Below are 27272 nucleotides of genomic sequence, written 5' to 3'. Positions count from 1 at the left end.
TTAAGATACGCAAATTCAGCTACGTGAATAGCGTAGCTGAATTCGATGTATCGGAGCCGACTTACCCCGCTGTGAGGATGGCGGCAAAATCGACCTCCGTGGCTCCCCGTCGATGGCACTTACTCCTACCTCTGCTGGTGGAGTAAGCGCGTCGATTCGGGGATCGATTGTCGCGTCCCGATGAGAGGCGATAATTCGATCCCCAAAAGATCGATTTCTACCCACCGATTCAGGCGGGTAGTGTAGACCTAGCCTAATACAATAGCCTAAATCTCTGTACTAACAACCACCTTTCCTTACGATGGACACTTGTGCTAATAGAATCAGTTGATGGTTGACCCTACCCAAAACTGTTCAATCAAATAAAATAGAAAAGAGAGAGAAAGTTGCCACTGCAGTACAAATAATAAACAGCAATCACCTAGGAGCCTACTCATGGCCACGGGTGGCGTTGTAGAGACAGAACAAAGGGCCATAGGGCCATTTCTTCCATTCTCCGAATAGCTGCCCAATGAAGAATGAGTTGTTCGAGATGAATTTTCTAAATACTTCTTCACTGGGAAGAACATTACTTGTAAGGTTACGATTAGCCCCAGTAATGACGTGCTGTAGCTGAACAGATGAGACTCTCTTAAAAGTAAGTAAGTAAATGAAATAGGTTTTAAAGATACATACAGTGGGCTAAAATCTTCTTTGAGAGCCACTCCTGTAACTCTGGTTGTCTCACCGAAGTCAGTTATGTGTGTGTAGAAATACAGGTCTGTCGCATCTTACGCGCATTTAACATGTGCGAATTCAGCTTTACACGGTCGGCAAAAACAAAAACAAAAAAAAGGAGAAAAATAACAATTTAAATACTGTTCCTGTAGTGCGGGCGATTCCGCCCGCCATTACACTCAATTTAATTTTGACTATACGCGGTTTTCGCTTTACACGCTGACTGCGGAACGTAACCCCAGCGTACGATGAGACAGACCTGGTAGAACTGGAACACAATATGCAAGGGAGGTAAACTCCATTTTTAATTTAATTTTAAAGACAAAAATTAAAGCCTAATGTTGGGCAGCTTATGTCTGGAAGGGAAAGGAGTAAATGCAAAAAAGGAACTTGATCCCTGTTAGTAAGTTCCCTAATGCAGAAGCTCTGTAGAACAGCAGAATAATGGAATTGAGGGCAGCTTTAGACCGTGGCCGTAACCAATCAAGTTTGTTTTTTTTCCCTGAGCTATTAGGAATTTCAATTTGTGTAGATAACTAAGCACAGGAAAGCCTATCTAAGACCCAGTAAATGTGTTAAGACTGTAGACAGGCTGATCTACAAGAAATGAATAACATATGCCAAGGAATAAAACCTCAGAGAACCCCCATTCCTAATGAAGGGCAGTCTATTAGTGTACCAGAAAAGCGCACACTCCAAGACACATGAGTAGCTAGACTTTTCAAAAAGAAGGCTACATGAATGCCAGCAGTGACACCATAAAAAGCTGCTTTTACAGAGAGAATTTAGAAGTTACTCACAACTTGACAGTCTGATAATTTGATGAATTGTCAACAGGTGTGTGATAATCACTTAGTCCTAATAATTCAAGATACCCCCCTAGAGTATTAAGCCATGCATATTCAGGAATATGTCTGAAACGGAGCTGCAGGTACTGCGTAGCCACAGACCATTCTGTGCACGAAATAGCATACCGAGCAGCTGTTTAACTCTTCAGTATTTTAAGACATCATTTGTGTTTTATGTGCTGTAATCTGTGTCCATCTTTTAAATGAGGATTTTGGCTACTGTGTTAAACACTTAATTTTCCTAGGTAGCTTCACCATGGTTTATAACTCTATAATTTAGGGCCTGATCCCGTAAACACCCATTTGAGTAGCTTTACTCACACAAGTTCCATTTACTTCAGTGGGGTTACCTATGTAAAGTCACACATGCACATGCTTTCAGGATCTCTCAATGAGAACCTGACCTACATAGTGGCATAAACATGCATTTATACAAGGGAATGGAGGTAATCTATATCGCTTCCCGGCTCTTTGAGCTGTGGTCAAGTGAAAAATTCTCTTAGTTTTATTGTCTTTCACTGCAACTTTTATTTCTCTGTGCCCAGGTCAGTGACATGTGACTTTAGAAAAACTCTTTATGCATCCGAAGAAGTGGGCTGTAGTCCACGAAAGCTTATGCTCTAATAAATTTGTTAGTCTCTAAGGTGCCACAAGTACTCCTGTTCTTTTTAAGCAGAAAGTTACCCTTGAACATATCTGTGAATTTCTCTGCCGTGTTCATTTAACGATAATACAAGTGGGGACAACTTTAATTTTGTAAGACCAGCTCTCTGAGGAAGCAGGATGTTTATGCTTGTATTTAGGAGTGGTTCTTCCCCTAAATACAAGACAAAGCGACCCCACCCCATCCCACCCTGTTGGGACATTGCAGTTGCATTCATTTAGTCTTTCTGATCCCTGTTTTTTTCCAGTGGGCATAACAAGGCAGTGAGGGTCTTAGCAGCGATGACTGTAGTAGCCACTTGTGTTCTATGGTGATGAGCATTGTTCGGTACAGGTTACAGAAGCAGGTTTTGACATAGGCATAAACGCTTTCTCTGGTTCTGAAGGTGTATATGTTTCATATATCATCAGACCAAAGGAGTAACTCCATTCAAGTCCATTTAATTACACCAGGGATGAATTTGGCCCAATGAGTTGCCATTCTCTTTCTGAATGTGGTGCCCATGTGTCCAAAGTTCTAACGACACTGGCTAAGCGTGGTCTGGCTGGGCACTCTTCAGGCTTGCCGATGGTGTTCTGCCAAATCTTGGTTCTCTCTTTCCCCCGTGGCATCACACCCAGGTCTTTAAGTGATCCTTCCAGGGGGACTCCTCAACCTTCCTGTACCCCATCTTGATGGTGCCCCTCAGAGGAAACAGTGTCAAGCCAGATGGGGCCTTGGGCTTTTTGAGTAACCTTTCCAGCAAGTGTTCAGAGAATCAGTTCAAGGAGATGCTCTCAGCTTGGGAGCTAATTAGGTGCAGCTGGGCCTGGTTCAGCTCAGCATCTTAAAAGTGTGTTGGGAGGGTGGGGGGCTAGCTTCAGCCCATGGGAAGAGGATAAAGTGGTTTTACAGACCAGACACCAAAGGAGGGAGTTCTGAAGAAATATTAGATCTGCTCTCTTTGTTGACTTGTGCGTTTGCTTTGGAGTTTACTTGCTATAATGCTGCATAGACGGAATACAAAGTCCTCAGCCAAATGGGTGTTTTCCTGCTTAAACCAGAACTTCTGAAATAAACCCCACTCTTAATGAGGTTTTTTTGTGTTCAAACCTGAGCTTGCTATGAAATCTCTCATTTTACCTCTTTAGACCACAGTACTGCCACAGTCCCCAGCCAGGGGTCACTGATACTTACAGCCTGTCTCCAACCTGCTCCTCCACACCAGTACAAAGTGCACTGACTACATCAGGATCCAACATACTCGAAAGACAAATGTATACACAGCTAAGCTTTGGGTGTCTACCCCCATCCTAGTATCGTACCTTTTTCCTAGGCTGCTCATTCCACCAGTCTTGGATATTCCCTATTTGTTTGGAATATTGCTACCCAGCCAGTTCTACTCCACTGTTGTCTGCTTTCCTACTTCCAGTGCATTTGTGAGTGGAAATTGTGTTGGAGGTTCTGCTTGTTGCACAAGGAAAGCTGAAGGTTTACTCCCATGCAGTAAATGTGGAGGAAAGCCAGCTGGAATCTAGCAGCATTGAAAAACAAGGAAGGATTGGGGAGAAAAAAATATATATATAAAGGAATCAAGAGATGAAATGCCTACATGAAACACTGCTCCAAAACAGTGGCTTACCTGCATTAAAACAGCATAGAATCTGTGTCCTCTCCTGTGTTTGGGCAGTAGGTGAAATACCAACCGAGGTTTAAACACTGGGAAAAAAACTGTGCAGGACATATGGAAGTCATTTCAAGTCTCAGAAATTTGAGGGGAGCCTTGGGACTGGTTCCCCCATAAAAGCACTTTGTTGTTCTGGAGGAAAATTGGTGCAATGTGATGCACAGATGAGCGAGTGGTGGCTTCTGAAATGAAGCTCAGCAGCTGAGGAGAAGATGTGCACGTCGGAGATCTTGGCGGGGGGTGGGGCTCTCCTTTCAGAGCTTACAGTGACTTGGTTTATGGGCTAGGCATAAGCTATTATTACTCCTCAAACGCTGCCATTTTCATTGGAGAGAGTGGAAGAAATAAATTGTTCTGTTGTTGGAACTACTCAAGATCACTGTCTCATTCACAAACCCAGAAACCCCTTTTAGCTTCTGTCTTCAAGAATTTTGCATTTTCAGATCACTACCTTTTTGCTATTTAGCATTACGCTTCCAGGTATTTTCCTTAACGTTTTGGAGAACACACCCACCCAAGCAATAATAATAAAAAAAAAGTCATTGTCCTGTGCCTATGTCTCAATCATGTCCTCCACAATCTCATTAAGACAGACATCTGAGAGTAGACTTGGGGCATCCAGGTAGGAGTTGTCATAGGTCAGAGGACAGGCACTGAGGGCATCAAAGTCATGTTCTCAGTAAAATGAACATCTGAATCCTGTCCTCAGTGTTTTAGTGAAGTCTGTTGGTCCTCTATGACAGTGGCTTTCAAACTTTTTTTCTGGTGACCCAGTTGAAGAAAATTGTTGATGCCCGCAACCCAACGGAGCTGGAGATGAGGGGTTTGAGGTGTGGGAGGGGGCTCTCGGCTGGGGCAGGGGTTAGGGTGCAGGAGGGGGTCAGGGCTCTAGGCTAGGGGTGCAGGCTCTGGGGTGGGCCTGGGGATGAGGGAATTGGGGTGCAGGAAGGGGCTCCAAGTTTGGGGGGGCTCAAGGCTGGGGCAGGGGATTGGGGCACGGGGTTTGGGCGCAGGGTTGGGGCGTGGGCTTACCTTGGGCAGCTCCCAGTCAGCGGTGCAGCTGGGGTGCAGAGGCAGGCTTCCTGCCTCTCCTGACACCGTGGACCGCACTGCGCCCCGGAAGCGGCCAGCAGCAGGTCTGGCTCCTAGGTGGAGGCACGCAAGCGGCTCTGTGTGACACTCACCAAGAGGCACCGCCCCCCCCCCAGCTCCCATTGGCCAGGAACCACCTAAGAGCTGGACCTGCTGGTGACCGCTTTCAGGGCACAGCGCAAGGTCGGAACAGGTAGGCACTAGCCTGCCTTAGCCGGGCAGCACCTTCGACGGGACTTTTAACGGCCTGATCAACGGTGCTGACCAGAGCTGCGGCGACCCAGTGCCTTACATTCCACGACCCACTACTGGGTCGCGACCCACAGTTTGAAAACCACTGCTCAATGCCAGTTGTCTGCTCCTTAGGTAGAACAGAGTGAAGCTTCCTTCAGAGTAGTATGTAAAGCTGCAACACTGGATTCTAACAACACTTTGACTATACACCCTCCATTAAATAACACAACCTCTGCAACGGCTGAGTTTAATTGCAGAATTCTCCTGTTTGTTTTGTATCATGGATATTGGTGCTAGCAACTTATTGTTGCTTTCTGCTCTTTTTCCATCAGGGACCTGATACCCAGAGCTCTGCAGTCTGGGTGTGTATCTTCCTAGAAACAGAGTGAGGAATTTTAACCTCCATTTAAAGCAGAACTGTGGCTTATCAGAGGTTGTTTGGTTATGTGTCATCTGATACCTCTGTGGAGAGAGTTTGTTGCTTCTTACTTCTGGTATGGAACACAGCACCATCCCGGAAAATGTGGTAATCCTGTGAGGCAAGCTCAGGGGATTTGGAGACTTCCTTGATCCCAACCAGATCTGGCAAGAGCCATCTTTAGTGTCTTCTGTGAGTGGAGTGAATACAGGTGGCCTTTTTAAAAACCCATACAAGGCTTTACTCTTTCCCAGGGAAAATGCAAGATGGTGGCAGCAGCCCAGTCCCCAGGGAATGCTTTAGAAACTCTCTCGTTAGTGTGGAGGGCTAAGGGCTTCCTTTTGCAACGTTGCTCAAATAATCCCTTTGGAACCAAAAAATGAAGCTCTTAAAGTGGTTGTTTGGGGTCATATATGGTACTGTGTGCAGGACTTCATGAGTTCCAGGGGGATGGATTTCATGGAACCCATAATTCCCTTATACTTTAAAATGATGTGCAGTATGTCAGCTGAACAGCGAGAGACTGGCTGTGACTCTGTCCAGAACAGCACCAAAAAGGGATCGTAAGAGCACCATGTGCTTGAGGTGAAAGATTGTCAGGAAAGCAACTCCTCAGTAAACATTTGTGCCACCTAGTCAGAACAAACAATCATCTGGTAACTATTTCCTTTATTCTGGGTGGCTCAAAATAGAAGTATAATCACAAAACAAAAGCAACACTGAAATGTCCCCAGAATTTAGGCTAACAAGTTGGCTTGCTGATCATATAGATAATGAAGGCAAATGTCTCATTTTCAATGCCCTTCCTTGTTTTAGGCTGTGGAGAGAGGTTGCTGTCATAAGAATAAAGTTAAGTGGAATACTGTGCAAATTCCTTAAGAAGCCACAGGCTCTGTGAAATGCATTTACTTCCCATGGGGCCCTTAAATCAAGCATCACTTCCAAATGCGAGAGAGCAGTCTCTATTCATTGTAATTACTGTCTCCTTCTGTTTTCATGGTGATGGGGCTGGCGACCTCTGAACAAAGACGTGAAGTAGCTTTCGTTCCAATAATATGACAGTTTAAATAAATAACCACTTCTTACTTATCCCTTCTTCCCATGATATCTTGCCTTCCTGTCAAACGGAGAAATCCATACACCTCCAAGCTGATACTGTGTACACAACACCTTGGCCTAATCCCTCCCTGTAATCGTTGGTTAGAGAGTAGTAAATGCCTTTTCAAAGCTGTGCAGCAGATGCAAAGTGTTGTTCTCTCTCAGCGCTGGTGCAGTAATGCTAGGGACATAAATCTTTCTGCTTAATTTACTATCAGGACAGAGAGAGTCCATGCAATGAGGAATGAATTATGCTCACAGTACATTGGCTGGAGGGTGGCCATTTGTCCACCCAAGTCTTGTTTTATGTTATGTTGGGACTGTAGCCAACTTCAAAACCTCTGTCATTTTGTGATAAAATTCTCTCTTCCCTCACACCTGCTGTTATTTTTCAAACTAAATATCTCCCTTGCCTACTTAAAGAGCCAAAGGTCTTCACATAACTCTGATGGTATCGCTGCTGTTTCTCTGACGGCCATACACAGGTGCATTTTTTTAGATGAAGTAAGTTTTGTGCTGCTACGTTTTGTGTAAGTCCTGCCGGGTAATTCCTTGGCCCATGCTGCGGTTATTTTGCATTGCTCGAGTGGCACAAAGAAACCTTATATGAGGATCCTGAATTGGTGCAAAGTCCTCCCTCAGTCCGTGGGATAGCAGGTATTTCGGACGCCGGATGGGGGTAGAAGCAGGGCCAGAATGCACCGTGCTCCAGGGATCCTTAACACTGTAATGTTCATTAGGCTGCTATTACAAATTGCCACAAGTTAGAGTAGCCCTTATGCTGCTCGGTTCTTGCACATCTCTGCATTAAGCCTGATCTTGGAAAAAAGGTCCACATGCCAAGTCCCATTGGCTTGAGTGGGACTCCATTGTAGGAGTTGGTATCTGTGCGGGACGAGACTGGGTTGTGGAATCAGGCCTTTAGGAGCAGAGCCCATAAAGTGCCCTTCATACTCTGGGCATTACAGTAATCATGAGAATAAAGCAAATCCTGTGGCTTAGTTTCATTCAGAAGGCAGTTGTGTTTCCTGTGGGGCATCTTTGTTGTGTAAATATTAATATTTGCAAATTATCTCTGCTTAGCTGTGAACATCTGCGATGTATTTAAATTTGAGCCGCATGCATATCAGGCACCCCATTGAATTCAAATGGTTTTGCCTATTAAATCTGGCAATAAGGAATTCGCCAAGACTGGCTTTGGAATGATGCTCTTTGTGGTAGTTTTAACAAGGAAAACATGTGATTGATTGACACAGAAAATATTAAGAAGGGGAACAGTGTTCCTTTTGGGGATGCCACGCTGGTTAATTTCAATCATTTAAAATATAATTTGCTTTGTGAAAGTATTTTTATGCAAATACACTGACATGAAACATGACGCATGCAGGTTCTTTTGTAAATGAAGGTATTTGTTAGTTATGCAATCATTAAAAAATAAACGATCTAGCTTTTGGGGTGTAAATCATAAGTTCTACAAAAGCAGGGGAGTGGGGATGGAGAAAATGTGGTAAATCCCTTTCCAGTTGGAGAGCTTGCTTATACATTTTCAGAGCAGCATAATATTTTAGAGACTTAATTCATAATGTTTGGAGACACTAATGTAGCCTTTTACATACACACAAGTTGCATCAAGATCAAATGAAAACTTAAGTTACATCACCTTGCTACTTTACTTTAGTTCCCCATTGCTGACCTATGGGTGTGAAAGGCATCTCAGGCTATGTCTACACTATGGTGGAGGGATCGATTTCAGATACGCAAATTCAGCTACGGGAATAGCGTAGCTGAATTCGACGTATCTGATCCAACTTACCCTGCTGTGAGGATGGCGGCAAATCGACCACCGCGGCTCCCCCGTCGATGGCGCTTACTCCTACCTGGGCTGGTGGAGTATGCGCGTCGATTCGGGGATCGATTATTGCGTCCCGATGAGACGCGATAAATCGATCCCCGAGAGATCGATTTCTACCCGCAGATCCGGGCGGGTAGTGAAGACAAGTCCTCAGAATGTTTGCAGCATTCTTGCTCTACCCTCGCGGGAAGCCAGGAGTTTGCAACAGGCTCACCTGGCTGAAACCAGCATTAGTCCTGCTAATAACTGTATATCGGGGTTGGCAACCTTTCAGAAGTGGTGTGCCGAGTCTTCATTTATTCACTCTAATTTAAGGTTTCGCGTGCCAGTAATACATTTTAATGTTTTTAGCAGGTCTCTTTCTATAAGTCTATAATATATAACTAAACTATTGTTGTATGTAAAGTAAATAAGGTTTTTAAAATGTTTAAGAAGCTTCATTTAAAATTAAATTTTAAATGCAGAGCCACCCGGATGGGTGGCCAGGACCCAGGCAGTGTGAGTGCCACTGAAAATCAGCTTGCGTGCCACCTTCGGCACGCGTGCCATAGGTTGCCTACCCCTGCTGTATATGCTGCTTCCATGATTTTTCTCCTTAGTATAGTGGGGCTGTATGATGGGTCAGGCGAGCCGTGGGTGGTGGGTACAGGACCAGTATCCCCGAGATCTGCAATCTTGCTGACTAATAAACACCAAGCCTGGTCAGAACAAAACAAATCACGTTCCCACAGTGAAGTGTGTAAACTAAGGGACAGGCCCTGCTGACGTTTCTGTTAATAGAGAGTAACTACAATGAAGACAGAGCTATGTTAGCGTAAGTGGGACGGGACTCAGGCCGGAAGAGTTCAATAGGCTTCCTTTAACTGGGTCTCTAAATGTAAAACAAGGAGGATGGCTTTGTATTGCCAGGGTTGGAGGCTCTCAAAAGGGCTTTCCTGCTTCTCCCAAGTTGTCTCTGGCTTCTTGCAACAGCTGGATTGTAGCACTCTTTGGAACACCTCCCTCTTACAGCATCTGCTGGAGGAACTGCCTAATCCATTGCAGCCAGCCCAGCAATACTTGCTGGACAGTCCTAAAGCGAGCAGCTGAGGGTCTTTATTATATTCAGGGAGAAAGTGCCACCCCTCTGTCTGCCAACCCCTGCCACAGCACCATGTGAGAACAGGGCAGTATAGGATGAGGACTGGCACTCGGGGGTAGGGGTGTGCAGGCATTGGAGCTGCCAACTGACACTGTTGCTTTTGTACCAACATCAGGATTTGTTGTTGGGAGATTGGATTCTAAAAGGTAGCACCCCAGCTGTGCTGACAACTGAGTTTGGCTATCCCTCTGCAGATGGGACCAAACCATGGTGTCTATATATAATTACCAGGGCTAATAAAACGGTTTGGTAACAATCAGGAAGCACAGTAGATTAGCCAAGTCTTAGGGTTCTTCCTATACTGTCCTGTGCTTTGCAGCAATCCGTTCTCATTAGGTCTGCACGGAAGTTAAAATCAAACTAGCTGCAACCATATTTAAAGCTTAAATATGGCTACTGTTAGCATGTTCCTAACAAGCTTCCCTGAACAATAAAGATTTGGATGTTTTTGCCCAGTATCGTGCTACAGATGAACCCGCTAGCAATCAGCAGCTTGATTTTATAATATGGATTCTCGGAGGAGGGGAATCCTTCTGCAATGGATGGGGAGTCCATGCTATCAATAATCACATTTAAACAAAGTCTGAGTCATAGTGTGGGCAGGGCCTTTTCCAATTTCTGACCAGATCTTACTCATTTTGCAAGTAAAACCCACTTCTGAAAAAGTCTGAAAATCCTTTCTGCTACCATTTAAAATGACTGACAATTACTATAGAGTGGTGATGTTAAACCTAATAGGGAAACATGCTTTTAAAATGGCTATCAATCCAAACTACACTATAAACTGTTAGAGGAGGTCAAGTATCGGGGGGTAGCCGTGTTAGTCTGTATCTACAAAAACAACAAGGAGTCTGGTGGCACCTTAAAGACTAACAGATTTATTTGGGTATAAGCTTTCGTGGGTAAAAACCTCACTTCTTCGGATGCAACCGAAGAAGTGAGGTTTTTACCCATGAAAGCTTATGCCCAAATAAATCTGTTAGTCTTTAAGGTGCCACCAGACTCCTTGTTGTTTTTGTTAGAGGCGGAAGTACCAAGTAAATTGGTATTGGTGTAGGGCTAGGTGCTAGTCATACTACAAAGGGTACATGACCACAATTGTGTCTGCGGCTACAAGGCTTAATCAGTGTTAGTGCCAGTGGCCTCGTGTTGCTGCCTAGGTTATTAAAATTTGGCCCTTCATTTCCTGATCTTCCCCTTTTCTCCCCCATTGTTAAGTTCAAAGGAGCAAAGTAATTTAACTTTCCCTTTCCCTTATGTGCTTTGTTTTATTGAATTCTCACCAGAGTGTAAGTACAGAACTGAAGCGATTAACAGTTATGCTGCACATACCAATTGAACATAACCTAGAGCGAGATGAGAACAAGTTTTTAACTACAACCCTGTTGGCGCTGCCCCAGTACTGTCAATGGTATTGAATAAAGCAAAAGTGGGGAGGGGAAAAGAAGGGCCATTCATCTCTTATTCCCAGCCCCCTTCAGTCACATGCAAGCACTGAGCAGAGGAGAAGGCTGTAACTGCCAACAGCAATCACAAACTAATCCTCCATGCAGCAGCCGTCAGCAGCCTCATTTCGCTAAGCTGACTCCTCCCACTGCTTCCTCCACAGGTGGCAGGCCCGCTCATTTAGGCCAGATCTCCACTAGAAAAGATTTGCCAGGATAGCTATACTGGCAACCACACATACATGTCCGTCCACCCACCCACCGGTGGTAACATTATCCCTGTCCAGAGGTCGAAGACTCAGGCACCTTTCAAGTCCCACGTAGGCCCTATTTGGAAGGGTATGTCTACACTACAAGCGCTACAGCGGCACATCTGCAGTGCTGCAGCTACAGCGCTGTAGCGTAGAGACTTGCTGCAGCGACAGAAGGAGTTTTCTGTTGGTGTAGTATATCCATATCCTAAAGAGGCAGTGGCTAGGTTGACGGAAGAATTCTTCTGTCACCCTAGCAGTCTCTACCCCAGGGCTTAGGTTGGCTTAACTGTGTCTCTCTCTGGGTCTCTCTTGAGCAGCATAGCTTAGGTGTAAACCAGGCCAAAGGCATGAATGTTTCACAGGCCTTGAGCTGGCTCTCTGCACAGGCGTGAAGTTCACCCGCTGAGAATTAAAAGATAAATCTGAAATGACGTTTCGGCATTCCACTCTCACCCTCCCCAGCTTGAACGATAAAACAGCCACAATTATTTGCTTCAAAACATGTCTGAATAAATCGGTTTACTCTGAGGTTGAAACGTTGCATGCCAAGTGCTGACATGGAGCACATGGTGATGGCCCAGCCCAAACCCCGCATCTTACTTTACTATTTTCTACGTTTTAAATTAAACTATAAACAAACCATTGCATACATGCCATGGCAGAACAGATAGGCCCCGGTTTTTATTGTTAGTCTGAAAAGAAGTCTTTCTGTGTGCATATGTACCATTTAGATCATAGAATCAAGGTGAATATATGCACCTATCACCCCACCACCTGCACTCTGCATCTCCAGTCCCTCCTTCCAGGCCACTTCTATTGTTCGAAACCTCTGAGTGGCTCCAAACAAATGTTGGGTTTTTTAAATCAAACTGACAGAGAAATATGTCTTCCTTTCCCTCCAAAGGTGGATTATTTCCCACAAAGTTACACTGGTCTCAGCCCCAAGACAGGCAATGTTCAGTACTGAACCAGTCACAGAATGGGGTTCAATTACCAGGGGAAAGCGTCCTGTCCTCACAGCATGTTCAGCCAATGGGAATTTGTTCTGATGATGTCCTGCTTGTGCCTGGAGGCCCTCATGAAGAGCGTTGGTGGGTGGGGTTTCTCTGGTACCAGTCAGAAATGGACATTTGCCTCAAGGCTTTCCATTTATTCCATGCATCCGAAGAAGTGGGCATTCACCCATGGAAGCTCATGCTCCTATACATCTGTTAGTCTATAAGGTGCCACAAGACTCTTTAATTTCTAATCTAAAAAGTAAAAACTATACTTTCCTCTGTGAAATTCATCCCTACGCAGAATGACATGGGGCCTAAGCACCATTTAAATTCAACGTAAGCCCTGTTTTAAGGACTTGAGTGTTGCATAGGCCTTATACTAGCACTTTGTACAGGCAGACACACTCTAGCTATCCTGGCCCACACTAGCCATTGTTAAAAACTTAATAAAAATAGCTCTACTGTGTCTGGAATAAATAGCCCCAAATTCAAATTGCGTGGACCAGTGATTTCAGTAAAAGAATGCTTTTGAGAATTCAAGACTTAGACTAGATGCATATGCAAATTTCAGTTTGGGGGCACTCAGATGTCAGAGCTGGGATGAGGACCCTTTGGCAATCTGGTCTAAGGTGCCTTTTGTACCAAACACTAATTAAACACCTTCCCACAAACACAATGTTTTTCCTTAAGAGAACCACCCTTTCCGATCCCTTTTGGGTACTGCTTTGTGTGTTTGGTACAAAGTAGCAATTAAAAACAGCTGGATTGGAATTTGAAATGAAATGGTTTGCATCTTGAAATACTTGCATTATTTTTTTTATAACTTTCTTCTGAAAACTAGAATTTGCTCCAGGTTTCGGAGCTACTTTATATCAGGCTCTACCAAAATGTAACCAGTTCCGCATGCCCTGTGAATTCTTCTCTGATGTCTGTTTGCCTTTTATTTGGTTCAAAAACAGAAAAAAGTTCACTGGGTAACATTGTTCTAACAAGATTAAAACACCATACAAAATCTGTAGAGTGTGTACACATAAAGGAAAACAGAATCACACTTTTTCAAGATTACTTCCGAAGTTAACAAGTGGTTAGGTGGAAAAAGACTTTTTAATGTATTGCTTGGGATTCTCTTACACCATTTTTTTTTTTTTAATTAACTACAACATCACAAGACTTTGAGCTGAACTGAATTGTTTTACCCTATTTTTTACTTTATGAAATCTGGAGAATCCTGACCATATATTGTTGTACAGGAGTGATCCAAACTCTGTTTACTTCAAAAGGTTTACTCCAAATTTACATCACTGTCATGTCCAGTGTTGCTTAGAGAGAGAGACGCAAGACATATGTCATACAGTGTAGCTGTGATGTGGAAATATAAAAGAGCATTGATTCCAAGCTATAACTTAGTGACCATGGCCCTTATCTTACCATGAAGTGATGAAAGCAACATCACATTCAGTGATAGGAACATACTGTAGATCAAAATTGCATGTTTGGGGACACAAATGAGCAATTCAGCTGCATGAGAATATGGGTCGCATGGTTCTTGTGTCGGAGTCTTGTAGTTGGGTTTTTCACATGACAAAGTGACAGCTGCTCACCAGCATAGGGAAAAGGCTGAACCATAAAGTTGTTGTAGTGGTGTTGGTCCCGGGATATGAGAGAGACCAGGTGAGTGATATTAATCTTTTATTGGACCAACAGAAGTTGAACCATAAATGGCATCTAAAATTACTGTAGAATGGCAAGCCACGCTGCTGAACTGGATTAGACTTTGCCACTGGAGAATTGCTATGCTCCACGGCACAGTTGTTTAAAACTAACCTATTAAGGCCCCGATTCAGCAAAGTATTTCACACATGCTTAAGTCCATCCCTACCTCACAAAGTGTTTAAAGCATGTGCTTAAAGGTAGGCCTATATTTAACCCCCTTTGACGTCTGTGAGACTTAAGCAGGTGCCAAAGTGAATCGGGGCCTCGGTCCCTTATCTGTTTAGGAGATGGTTATAAATCCAGTTACAGAAGAGATGAAGTTATCTGGGTGGCAAGTAGACCAGCCGGTAACAGCACTGTCCTTCCAGGGATTTACTGCAACTATTCAACAGCTCTGGTTGAGGAGTAGCAGGACTAAAGTCAGTGCCTTTGCCAGGGGCGGCTCTATGTTTTTTGCTGCCCCAAGCACGGCAGGCAGGCAGCTTTTGGCGGTGCACCTGCGGGAGGTCCGCTGGTCACGCGGATTCGGCATAGCCGCCGCCGAATTGCTGCCAAAGCCGCGGGACCGGCAGACCTCCCACAGGCATGCCGCCGAAGGCAGCCTGACTGCCGCCCTCACGGCGACCGGCAGGCTGCCCCCTGTGGCTTGCTGCCCCAGGCACGCGCTTGGTGCGCTGGTGCCTGGAGCCACCCCTAGCCTTTGCACAGGTTCTCCTAGACAGCAGCAGTAGCCTGGTGCTCAGGACCTACACACTCCCCTCCTCATGTACACTCACTCAAGGGCCAGACACAATTTGGCCTCATATGTTTAATGACATTTAACCGCCATGTAAGGGACGACGTGATTGTAAATAATAAATCAACCGTTACTCGGGGTACTTACTGTGCATTTCCTTTGGGAATCCTAGAAGGGTAGATTTAAAGGATAGGTAAGATTGCTAAGGCCCCAATCCTGCAAACACTTATTCATGCATCTGACTTTATGCAACTACTCTGGTGAGTGAAGCTGAGCATCTGTGTATGTGTTGCGGGATCAGGGACTAAAGTCCCATGCTATACGCTGCCTCTGTGCACAGCGGGATTCCCGTTGCTGTCAGTGGGAATGATGCAGGGCAAGAGGTGGCCCATAGAATCTGGGTAAATGATAAGTTCTTGTCCCTATTGTTTTAAAAAAATAAAGGCCCAGTTCTGAAGTTGAGTCACATGTGGGATCCATCCTGGGTTCTGTGCTGCTCTGATAGGTGCTTTAAAAATCCCTGACCGATCTAAGCACCGTGCCTGAAGGGAATCATCTTATTCTTCCCACCATGCCTTTGTTTCTTTTCACACCCTTTCATACTCTCTATTATATATTACTTGACATCCTTTATTTTATTGTTCTCTTGAGAAATATTATTGAATCTTGAAAAAGTGATAAGATCTATTAATATAATCCACAATGCACTAGATCTAATCTAGAGCCTGTTTTAGAGCATGACTGAAATAGCTGCATTCACAAATTAATCTCCTTTTGTAATCTGGTATCTTTGCTTCCCTTTTCAGGGGCCCCTTGGTTTGGATGGCAAGCCAGTAAGTAGTGCGTTAAGTGTCAAATATACCATTTATTTATTTCTAGTTACTCCATGAAACACATACATGCAGACCCAAATATTGTAATAATGGAGCTCTGCATTATAATTATTACAAGGTGCAGTACAGCAAGGTCACTCTATGCTTTGTAACACAGATTGATTTTAGGATTTACCAGATTAGGCCCTAATCCTGCAAATGGTAGCATCTGGGTAAATTGCAGCACTCAGGTGAAACCCTGTTGACTTCAATGGGACTAATCACAGTGTATAAAGTTCAGCACTTTTGTAAGTCTTTTCAGGATCGGGGCCTCTGTGAGCTTTTGCTCTGAAAGGTAACTGTAACATAACACTGTCATTCTGGAGTTCTGTGGTTTTTGAGTCTCAGTAATTTTTATATACAGTGTGCTGAGTTTATAAATAAAAAGATGTACCTTTCTAAGTGCCAGCCCTATAAACTCAACTTGGGACTGGTTGGGAAGAGAAGCTGGGTTCTTTCCTTCTTGAGCTTCATCTCTGATCAAACAAATTATGCCCTCAGTAACATCTGATGAACCCCATTGCTTTCCATGTGTTTGCACAGATTGTCCCTGTAATTGGAACTTAAAAAGCAACTCCATTGATGCACTGGAGGGAACAAAATCAAGTGCACACTCTTAGCTGGATGCTAATGGGAGTAAAAAGTCATAATAAATTATTTAAATTGAAAAAGTGACCAGTCTCTCTGAATACACACACTGCTGAGTAGGGGTGTACATTTCTCCAGAGTGGTTTGGAACTGGTCTCAGTGTGCATGATTATTGAAGTAGCATTTTGTGAATTAGTGGGATGGGGCACAGTCTGGAATTCATTTTTACATAATGTTCTCTTGACTTCTTTCTTTTGCTTGGAAGCCTATTGGAAATCCAGGTACATGTCTCCTTATTGTCTTTACAAAATCAGAGCCTTTTGATAACACGCTGACTGAACTTTGGTCAGTTCTGATTTTTTTCATAGAGGATATTTAAGAACTGTCACTTGTGTGCATTTTGTTTTCAAACTGCATTTCCTTCCATGATCACTAGAGGGCCGCATTTGAAATCTTTTCAAGCTACAAATCATTGTGACTGTATTGAGAAAGATCGTAGAGGCCAATTCATTCAGTTGCAAAGTCGTTCTAGATATTTTGTTAGCCACTTTGGGAATGTTTCATTATAGCTGCAAATATGCTCTATTTCTGTTGCTATATTAAAAAAAAGACTACTAGTAGAAAACAATTGGGGGCGGACCAACCAGTTAGATCAGTACGAGAATCTTTGCCCATTATTCAAACCAATCCGGAATTGAACTTTTTTGGAGGTTTGAAAAAGTTGGTGTATGTTTTTATAGCTATATACACAAAATTAATTTTCTGTGCTGTTCTCAGTATTTTTTGGTCTATCTGGAAAGAAAAAAATCGCCGAAGTTTCGTGAAAGAGCCAGGTCTCGTGTGTTTTCCAGCACCGTTTTCAGGACACAGGATGGGCTTTTCAAAGGGGCTGAGAGACCTAAGGGCCAGATTATAAAGGTAGCTAGGTGCTTTGTGGGATTGTCAAAAGCATCCGGGCACCTAACTTCCATTGATTTCCATGGGATTTAGGTGCTTTTGAACATCACAGTCGGCACCTACTTAGGCACCCCAATACCTTTTAAAAATCTGTCCCTAAATACCTAATTTCCTTAGGCTCCTTGGAAATTTCAGCCAAGAAGTTTGAATAGCTTTCCCTAGGCTCCTCTGTTGTCAGTATACACATGGAATCAAATGTTTGCAGGATAGGACTCTGAGTGAGGAGAGGGGCATGAAACCCATGTGTTTTATAGTGTGATCTACTTTTCTACAGGCCAATAATTCCTTTGGTCCACGTAGTAAACATCCACCGACATATAGAGAGGCAGGATGTCTGTCCAGCTAGAGCATCGTAATGGCTGCTTCTGGCCTTAAAATCTATGAATGTCTGTAAGCAGGATGTCCATGTGTAGAGCAAATATAGGCTATAACCCTGATCTTGCAACAGGCTCCAGAGGCAGACCCCTAAATCCCCTGCAATGTGGCTCTTTCCATCCATCAGCATGGACTCTCCTGCAGAATTGGAGCTAATGTCCCATACTTCTTGTTCTCAGGTTTTTTCCCCACCAGAAATATTTAACGGTTCTTTCTTTCTTTAAAAAATAAAATAAAATAAAATTACAGGGTTTGCTTGGCCTAAAAGGAGAACAAGTGAATCTGGTTTTTTCTCTTTCCAAATGATATTAATTTCTTCAGCAGTAATGCTTTTAATTTCAACAAATGTTTAAAATCTTAAAAGAAAGAAAGAAACCTCACTTTTTTGGTCCTTAAGGAAGAGAGGGGGAGGGGGAGAAAGAAAAACATAGCAATAGACTTACATTGGAGCCATTTTAAATACTCCGAACCCACCTCACGCTTTGGTGGCAGTGGGAAGGGTGGGAATGGTTACTGGATATGAATAGCTTGAATTAGTTTTGCAGAGCCAACCTCCTCTGGCTATTGCCCATCCCTACAGAGAACACATGGGAATAGAGAAAAGGCAAATGTGTTTTTTTTGTTTGTTTGTTTGTTTGTTTTTTAAATCCCCTAAACCCAAGAAACTAGGGGCCCGGGTTGTGCAACACGCTGAGCATTCTGCTGTCCAATGGGATCTGGCCTTAAATTAGCAAAACCCTAAGGCAAAAGAAGACCCATAAATTAAAAGAAGGAACAGAAACCACAAACACATACAACATGCGCTACAGGATCCATTCTCCTCTCTGTGCGTGTGTTGATGGTCAGAAGTTAAATGCAAGCCCCAAGGCTGGAAGAGACTCCTCTGGGGAGGCAAAAACCAAACTGAAAGAAAAAGCAAACCTAGCCCATCAAATGGTTGTACTGAGACCAGGCCGCTCCTGAGCTCGTCCATGGGATGCCCTTGAAAGTAAGGGGCCAGCACTATTGCCTAAGGCCAGACTTGCAGCGAATGGGCTGCTGTGCAAGTAGGCGAATGCTTCTGCCATTGTGCCTCCCTTTTGACTTACTGCCTCCTCTCCAGCCTGTGGCACATGAGGTCTTGCTTTAGCTAATGCTCACGCCATTAATTGTGCTGAATGGAAATGAAACTCTTCTTTTGACTTAAACCTTGAGTGAAACACACATCAGAGCATTTTTCATGGCTTTTTGGGGCTCTAACCCATCTCTTCCTGCCCATCTCAGACAGAGCTATTTTGGGGGAACAGCAAATAGGCCAAAGAAAGCAGCCCGCCCTCCTTATATATTTCAAACAGTTGTATAATTGGCAGGGCCGGCTCTGGCTTTCTGGCCGCCCCAAGCAAAAAAAAAAAACAACCGCGGTGGCCAGAACAGCAAAGCAAAAAAAAAAACAAAGAAACCTGCGGCGCGGCTGGAGCCAGGGTGCAGGGGGACTCCCTGCACTGCAGATGTGCCCCGGCTAGCGGGGGGAGAAAGAGAAGGGGGGCGGCCAGGGCTTCAGCGGGGCGCTGCCACGCGGCCCCTCCCGCCATGCCCCCTTCCCCCCCGGGAGGGCTCTGCGCTGCTCCGGTCGGCTGGGAGGGAAGAATGCGGGCTGCTCTGCTGGGCTTGCTACAGGGCGCTCCCATCTTCCACGCCGCTGCCCCCTACAGGGCAGCCGGAGCAGAACAACAACAACAACAAAAGTGGCCGTGCCGCCCTAGGATTGGGCGGAATGCTGCCTCCTACAAGCTGCCGCCCCACGCACCAGCTTGCTCGGCTGGTTCCTGGAGCCGGCCCTGATAATTGGGAATAACGTACCTGTAATGACACACTGAGCATGTGCTTCTAGAAATGGTTTAATAGCTCAAGCAATGTCTTGCTTATAGTACATCTCAATATCATGTGTGCTTGAGATGCAGATTAAAATGTTCTTTTTCTGTTCTTCCTGCTGATGAGAGGGAAACAGAATGGTGGTCTCATTGGTGCTTCATTAGACATGCATCTTTTATGTAAAACAACATGTAGCTTAATAAAAAAGAAAGAGAAATAGAGCTGAATGGGAATCAAATTATGAATAAAGAATTTTATCCTTTCTAGTCAAGACACTGGAGCAGAGATGTGTATGCTGATTATATATGCTGCTTTTTTATTCTGCTCTCACTTATATTTACAGGGACCTCCCGGACCAAAAGGGGAAAAGGTAATGACTAAACTCACCAAAATGCATCTTTAAAAACCCTCTACGCTGCATTAACAAATACTTGTTTCCTGGGCACTGGGATTTTTTTAGTTAAGAATACCTAATATGGTAGAGTCTTGTCTTCTAATTGTTTCATAGTGGAGCATGGAGCCATAAGGCTAAATTCTCCCTTTACCTTGGCCAAACCCATGGAAGGGAAAAAGCTACAGCAGGAAATGCTCTGAAATGACAGGGTAGAAATAGTGTCGCACTCTCTTTAGAGGGGGAAAGAATTAGCAGATGCTAACTCTTCCAAGCATACAAGCATCCCCACACACCTTGAGACATCCACATGCCATCCTTGTCTCCAGCAGCACAGATAGCTTAGTGGTTGTGCTCTCCTTTTTCCATGTTATGCTCTAGCTCCCCCACTGAGAGATAGAAAAGCCATTGAAACGTGGCTACTGTTACAAAACTATCTTAGCCCAGGCACCTTTTTTCAATGTAGGTTACAGGCAGTGGCTGTGGGAGCCTTAAAAATGGAAAATACCTGGAGTATCTGCTCATCTCTTGCCAATGCAGAATTGTTCCCTGTCACATTGTCTCAAGGCCTTGTCCGGCCTGGTTTTGAATGAGTTAAGCTATGGGGTTCTTGCCATTTCCCAAGGGGTACCATTCCATAGTCTACATGCCTTCCACTCTGTCTTACATGTCTGAGATTTGAACTCTAATTGCTGTACCTTGCTGTTTTGTGTGACGTAGGGTGAACAAGGGGACGTCGGCCCAAGGGTAAGTACCAAAAGCACTCACTTATTTTTCTAAAACACAACCAAACCCCACTATGATAAAGGAAAGCAAATCTATGTGTACTATTTGTCAGTGCAAGCTGTAATGCGGTGAAGGTTTAGAAAACATTGTATTCTACCCTCAGTATTGATTCTTGGGCATCGTTTTTCTTCCCCAGATAATTATGGTCTGGCGACATGAAAGCTTTAGTTAAGAACCTTCAGTCCTATGAGCCCAGGTCATTTTTGTGTTGGTTTCCCATTACTAGAGCTTCTTTGGTTTGAGAAAGGAGAACAAAGAAATACCGTCAGCTTCCATGTTTCACTTGAGACAACTATTGTTCTATATTTGTATTGGGGTCATACATAGAGTCATCAGTCAGGGATCGGGGCCCCCTCTGTGCTAGACACTGTACCCATACGTATAGTGAAAAAGACTCTATTCCTGCCCTACAGAGTTTACAATGTAAGTATTTGATGAGAGACAGCAAGTAGATACAACAGACACATGTGGGAGTGTGAGGTACCAGTGAGGTTATTGGTGTTATCAGTTTGTTTCATCTTCTCTCCTCTCGGTGTCTCTTCCATTCTTGTGGATTCTTTCCATGATCTATTCTCACTTACTTGTAGGGGGGAAGGATAGCTCAGTGGTTTGAGCATTGGCCTACTAAACCCAGGGTTGTGAGTTCAATCCTTGAGGGAGCCACTCGGGGATCTGGGGCAAAATCAGTACTTGGTCCTGCTAGTGAAAGCAGGGGGCTGGACTCAATGACCTTTCAGGGTCCCTTCCAGTTCTAGGAGATAGGTATATCTCCATATATTATTATATATAATTGCTCTGGGCTGCCTCTGATTGAGGATAAAGGTAACCAACCCAAGTGAGGAGAGAGAACAGTTTCCGCCATAACTTATGGAAATTAATGACCTGTTGTGGGACTGACACTGTTTTTCTAACCTGTGAAGTAAATCATTTAAAATAGAACAACAGTGTAGGTTCCTTCAGCAAATATATGGGATCAATCCTCTAGCTAGAATGGAGCAGCTGGTTACAGGTATGGTAAGTGAAGGCTCAATATGTCAAGAAATAAGACATGATGTGGTGTGGGTGCCATCAGACGTGCTTTCCACAGTACTATGGAGGGGGGTATGATTGCTCTCTTTAAATATATCAGAGGGATAAATACCAGGGAGGGAGAGGAATTATTCCAGCTCAGTACTAATGTGGACACGAGAACGAATGGATATAAACTGGCCGTGGGGAAGTTTAGGCTTGAAATTAGACAAAGGTTTCTGACCGTCAGGGGGGTGAAATATTGGATCAGCCTTCCCAGGGAAACGGTGGGGGCGAAGGACCTGTCTGGTTTTAAGATTAAGCTAGATAAGTTTATGGAGGGAATGGTCTAATGGGATAACATGATTTTAATCAAAGGAACAGCGTGCCATCGCTGGTAAATAGTATAATGGCTAATGAGGGTCAGGCTGGAGAATCTTGCCTACGTGCTCGGGGTTTTACTGATCGCCATATTTGGGGTCGGGAAGGAATTTTCCTCCAGGGTAGATTGGCAGAGGCCCTGGAGGTTTTTCGCCTTCCTCCACAGCATGGGGCAGGGATCGCTAGCTGGAGGATTCTCTGCTAATTGAAGTCTCTAAACCACAGGATTTGGGGACTTCAACAGCAGAGTCAAGGGAAAGGGTAGGGACGGCTTTGTGGCCTGCATCATGCGGGAGGTCAGACTAGATGATCATAATGGTCCCTTCTGACCTTAAAGTCTATGAGTCTATGTTTTACTCAAGTGAGTAAAAGTTTAATTAGCCTGCAATGTATAGAGACAGGCTGAGCTGGAGTTCCTATGTCTGCTGGATGTGCCTGGGGACGCTCAACGTTGTTAAATTAGTGTGCACCTCTCTAAGCCTAGAGGCTGACACAGAGAGAGTAACCTAGGAGTTGGCTGTTGGAAGATGGCTCAGCGGCTGCTTTGATGTGTGGCTTCTTGGAATCTTCTTTTTGTGTTTAAATGCAGGGTAAGCATTTTGCTAAGAAAACCCATATGGGTCCTTCCTGATTATTAAATATACAACATTCTCCTTTGCACCGCTGTGTTCAGACTTGAGTCTCTCTTACATTCTGGCGGCTTTCCTTTGAGGCTGGAAGAGGTTGTTGTTAGTGGTTCTGTCACTTTAAGAAGATCCAGGACTCCAGGCTTCCTCCAGACTCTCCATCTGTCTCGGAATATCCCACGCCACTCTGATTGTACCACATACTTAATATTATCATTTTCACAAAGAGTATTAATTACTGATGGCTGGGCAGCATGTGAGCTGGTCACAGTCTGCACATGGGGAGCAGAGAAACAAATTCCCGCCGATCGTCAGATCACAATCAAAGATGCGTAGGCCTTGAAAAAAATCGCAACAAAATGAGGGCTGCCCAACTACCCAGCAGAATGTGGTAGGTGGGCCCTTGAGATTCAGACATGAACTTTGGTTAGCAGTTGCTAGGATCGGCGTGCTCAGCAGGAAGGGTAGAGTCTGTACCGACACCTCTCTGCTGATTCGGGAGTAGGCATCCAGACGGAGTGGTGCCCATCCCCCAGAGGAACAAGCAGCAATCACAATGTAGGGACATGAAGGAGAGAAGAGTGGATAAAATGAAGGGTCTCTTGGGACCCCTTCAGCCTGAAAAGGGGAGGGAACTTTATACCACCCCAAGTGGCTTTTCTATATTACTCAATTAAATGAACACTTGTGTGGTAATTACTCTGTTACTGCACAGCACTGTCTGTGGGAAGTGTATTGTGAGGATACGCTATCATTGTCTGTCTAGCACAACAGTTTCCAGGGAAATTGATGGTTGATCTGCAGAGTTCCCTGTTGCTTCCTCACAAGCTTATTCTTGGGAACTTGCTGCAATGAACTGTGTTCTGCAGGCGAAGTGTTTTGGGGTGTGTCTGAGGGGGAGAACAGACCCCTGTTAAACTGAGCCAGCAGACTATTAGAATTAAATGTGGGTGCACCTTAAAAAGAGGGTTTAAAGCTCTGGTGGATCTTGTCACCATGCAGTTGTGGATTGTGGTATTTTGTGATAGGGTCTTTCCGCATCTCTGGCGTGAAGAATGATCTTTTTTCTTTATTTACAAACAAAATTATTAGGGCTGTCAATTAATCCCCGTTAACTCATGTGATTAACTCAAAATTAATCGCGACTAAAAAAATTAATCATGATTAATCAGTTTAAATCGCACTGTTAAACAATCGGATACCAATTTAAATTTATTAAATATTTTGGATGTTTTTCTATATTTTCAAATATATTAAATTCTCTGTGTTATTTGAAATCAGTGTATATTATTTCTTATTACAAATATTTGCCCTGAAAAAATGATAAACAAAAGAAATAGTATTTTTCAATTCACCTCATACAAGTACTGTAGTGCAATCCCTTTGTTGTGAAAATGCATAATTGCACTCAAAACCAAAACAGTGTAAAACTTTAGAGCCTACGGAGTCCGCTCAGTCCTACTTCTTGTTCAGCCAATCTCTAAGACAAACAAGTTTGTTTACATTTACAGGAGATAATACTGCCATCTTCTTATTTACAATGTTACCAGAAAGTGAGAACAGGCATTTGCATGCCACTTTTGTAGCTAACATTGCAAGGTATTTATGTGCTGGATATGCTAAACATTCGTATGCCCCTTCATGCTCCGGCCACCATTCTGAGGACATGCTTCCATGCTGATGACGCTCATTAAAAAAATAATGCATTAATTAAATTTGTGACTGAACTCCTTGGGGGAGAATTATATGTCTCCTGCTCTGTTTTACCCGCATTCTGCCATATATTTCATGTTACAGAATCTCGGATGATGACCCAACACATGTTGTTCATTTTAAGAACACTTTCGCTGCAGATTTCACAAAACACAAAGAAGGTACCAATATGAGATTTCTAAAGATAGCTACAGCACTCAACCCAAGGTGTAAGAATCTGAAGTGCCTTCCAAAATCTGAGAGGGACGAGGTGTGGCGCATGCTTTCAGATGTCTTAAAAGAGCAACACTCCAATTCGGAAACTACAGACCCGAACCACCAAAAAAGAAAATCAACCTTCTGCTGGTGGCATCTGACTCAGATAATGAAAATCAACATGCAACTGCTTTTGATTCTTATCGAGCAGAACCCTTCATCAGCATGGATGCATGTCCCCTGGAATGGTGGTTGAATCATGAAGGGACATATGAATCTTTAGCACATCTGGCACGTAAATATCTTGCAACACCGGCTACAACAGTGCCATGAGAACACCTGTTCTCACTTTCAGGTGACATTGTAAACAGGAAGCGTGCAACATTGGATGAACGAGAAGTAGGACTGAGTGGACTTGCAGGCTCTCAAATTTTACATTGTTTTATTTTTGAATGCAGGTTTCTTGTACACAATTCTACATTGGTAAGTTCAACTTTCATGATAAAGAGATTGCACTACAGTACTTGTATTAGGTGAATTGAAAAAAACTATTTCTTTTGTTTTTTTACAGTGCAAATACTTATAATCAAAAATAAATATAAAGTGAGCATTGTACACTTTGTATTCTGTGTTGTAATTGAAATCAATATATTTGAAAATGTAGAAAACACCCAAAGATATTTAAATAAATGGTATTCTACTATTGTTTAACAGTGCGATTAATCACGGTTAATTTTTTTAATCTCTTGACAGCCCTAAAAATTATATAAACTCCTCCTGTATAACTCAGAGGTGAGACCAGGTTACCAGGAATACACTTACTGGCCATGTGTGACAGGAAAGAGATGTAGAAATGATCTTTGGGTTTTTTTCTCATCCTCAGGAGGAATATTTTGCTTTATTTGACGTGGTGCAGAGATAATCGCTTGTTAAATGTTTACTGAAAGTTCTGAATCAGAGCTAAAATGTTTAGGGCTTCTTCTGACAAGGTGCTGTGGCACTCGGCATTCAGCAGAATCAGTCTCCTACGGTTGGATGTCATTTTATAACCCTACCTGGTGTCACAGTGACTGAGGTAAACTGACAATTCAGGGTAAAATTTTCAAAGGCTCCTAAATCAGTTGGGAGGTTGTCTCATTTTTCAAAAGTGGCTCCTAAGTGCCCAAGTTGAAGTTTCATTGACTTTTAAATGGAGATTTAGGCTCCTAAGTTACTTCGGTCCTTTTGAAATGCTTAACCCGCCATCTTTAAAACACCTAGAGCAGATTTGGATTCCAAGATTTGTCCCTTTTCTCTTTGGATGAAGTTCACCCCTGTGTAGAGGGTCAGCACCAGGCTTAGGCACCATTTAAATTCCCACCCAAGTCCTCAAAATATGGTCTAAATGGGGTGTGAGCCTTGTGCTGGATGTGGTTTCTACCCTTTGACCCTGATTCCAGATTATGAACTCTGTGGCTCTGAACAGAAACACCAGTCTGTCCAAATAGAGACCCATAATGGCCTGCACGGATCACAATGCAAGATCAGGGCCTATGTGAATTACAGAAGAGATTATTATTAAGGCCAGAAGGGACTACTATGACCATTGTCTGACCTCCTACAGAACACAGGCTGGAGAACCTTACCTAGTAACGTTGGCATCCACCCCATAGCTTCTCTTTGCACTATAGTATATGTTGTAGGAAGATAGCCGCTCTTGTCTTAAAGGCTTCAAGTGATGAAGAATCCACCACAAACCTGGGTAACTTGTTCCAGTGGTTAGTTACCGGCAGTGTTAAAAATTGCACCTTCTGGCTAGTCTGAATTTGTCTACCTTCATCCTCCAATCATTGGATCTCATTATGCTTTTTTCTGCTAGATTAAAAAAGTGCCAAACAAACAAACAAACAAACAAGGAGATCCTGTCTGACAAGAGAAAAACACAAAGGAGTCTAGTGATTGACGAGGTTTGACTCTACAATGAGTTGCTCTGCTTTTTCCTGGAGTGTCACGGTGGTGGATTAAATACAAAACCTCCTGAGTGATTGTGCAGCAGTTGTCTTATATAACGAAAAATAGGCTGAAAACAATGCACAGATGTTGTCAATTACATGTAAAAACAATGTGCATTCAGAAGCGTCCATGTTATGAAATATGTTTGTGCCCCAATTTCTCAATGTGTTGTGTCCCTGGGGAATCCCTGGCTCTGGGGCCTCAGCAGTTAAGCAATCAGATTCTGGTGCTAAAAGTTTGTGGTTCACAAATAAATCAGATGTGTCTGGGTTTCTAAAGCACTTACTCACTGCTCAGCATCTCTGTTCCTGTCCCTAAAACATACTGTCCTTTGATACCATCTGGCCTAGAGTAGTTCTGTTTCCATAACTTAGTCTGTATTGTATCAGAGGGGTAGCTGTGTTAGTCTGGATCTGTAAAAAGCGACAGAGTCCTGTGGTACCTTATAGACTAACAGACGTATTGGAGCATAAGCTTTCGTGGGTGAATACCCACTTCGTCAGATGCATGTAGTGGAATTTCCAGAGGCAAGTAATTTCTACTGCATGCATCTGACAAAGTGAGTATTCACCCACGAAAGCTTATGCTCCAATACGTCTGTTAGTCTATAAGGTACCACAGGACTCTTTGTCGCTTTTCAATCTGTATTATCTCTGCTGTC

At 43.6% G+C, this 27272-nt stretch overlaps 1 protein-coding gene across 1 annotated transcript in view; it reads left to right on the top strand.

Moving 5' to 3' along the window:
- LOC101938293 (collagen alpha-1(XXIII) chain) overlaps positions 1–27272 on the top strand; it is a gene marked incomplete at its 5' end in the record, with an annotated part of 85386 nt that overhangs the window by 16216 nt on the left and 41898 nt on the right. The window contains 3 exons of the mRNA XM_065553647.1: positions 15683–15709; positions 19863–19889; positions 20631–20657. Coding sequence (XP_065409719.1) covers positions 15683–15709; positions 19863–19889; positions 20631–20657 — 81 coding nt within the window. The remainder of the gene's footprint in view (positions 1–15682; positions 15710–19862; positions 19890–20630; positions 20658–27272) is intronic.

Source organism: Chrysemys picta, chromosome 8, assembly GCF_011386835.1.
Source record: "Chrysemys picta bellii isolate R12L10 chromosome 8, ASM1138683v2, whole genome shotgun sequence".
NCBI lineage: Eukaryota > Metazoa > Chordata > Testudines > Emydidae > Chrysemys > Chrysemys picta.
This window is presented reverse-complemented; position numbering and strand designations above follow the sequence as displayed.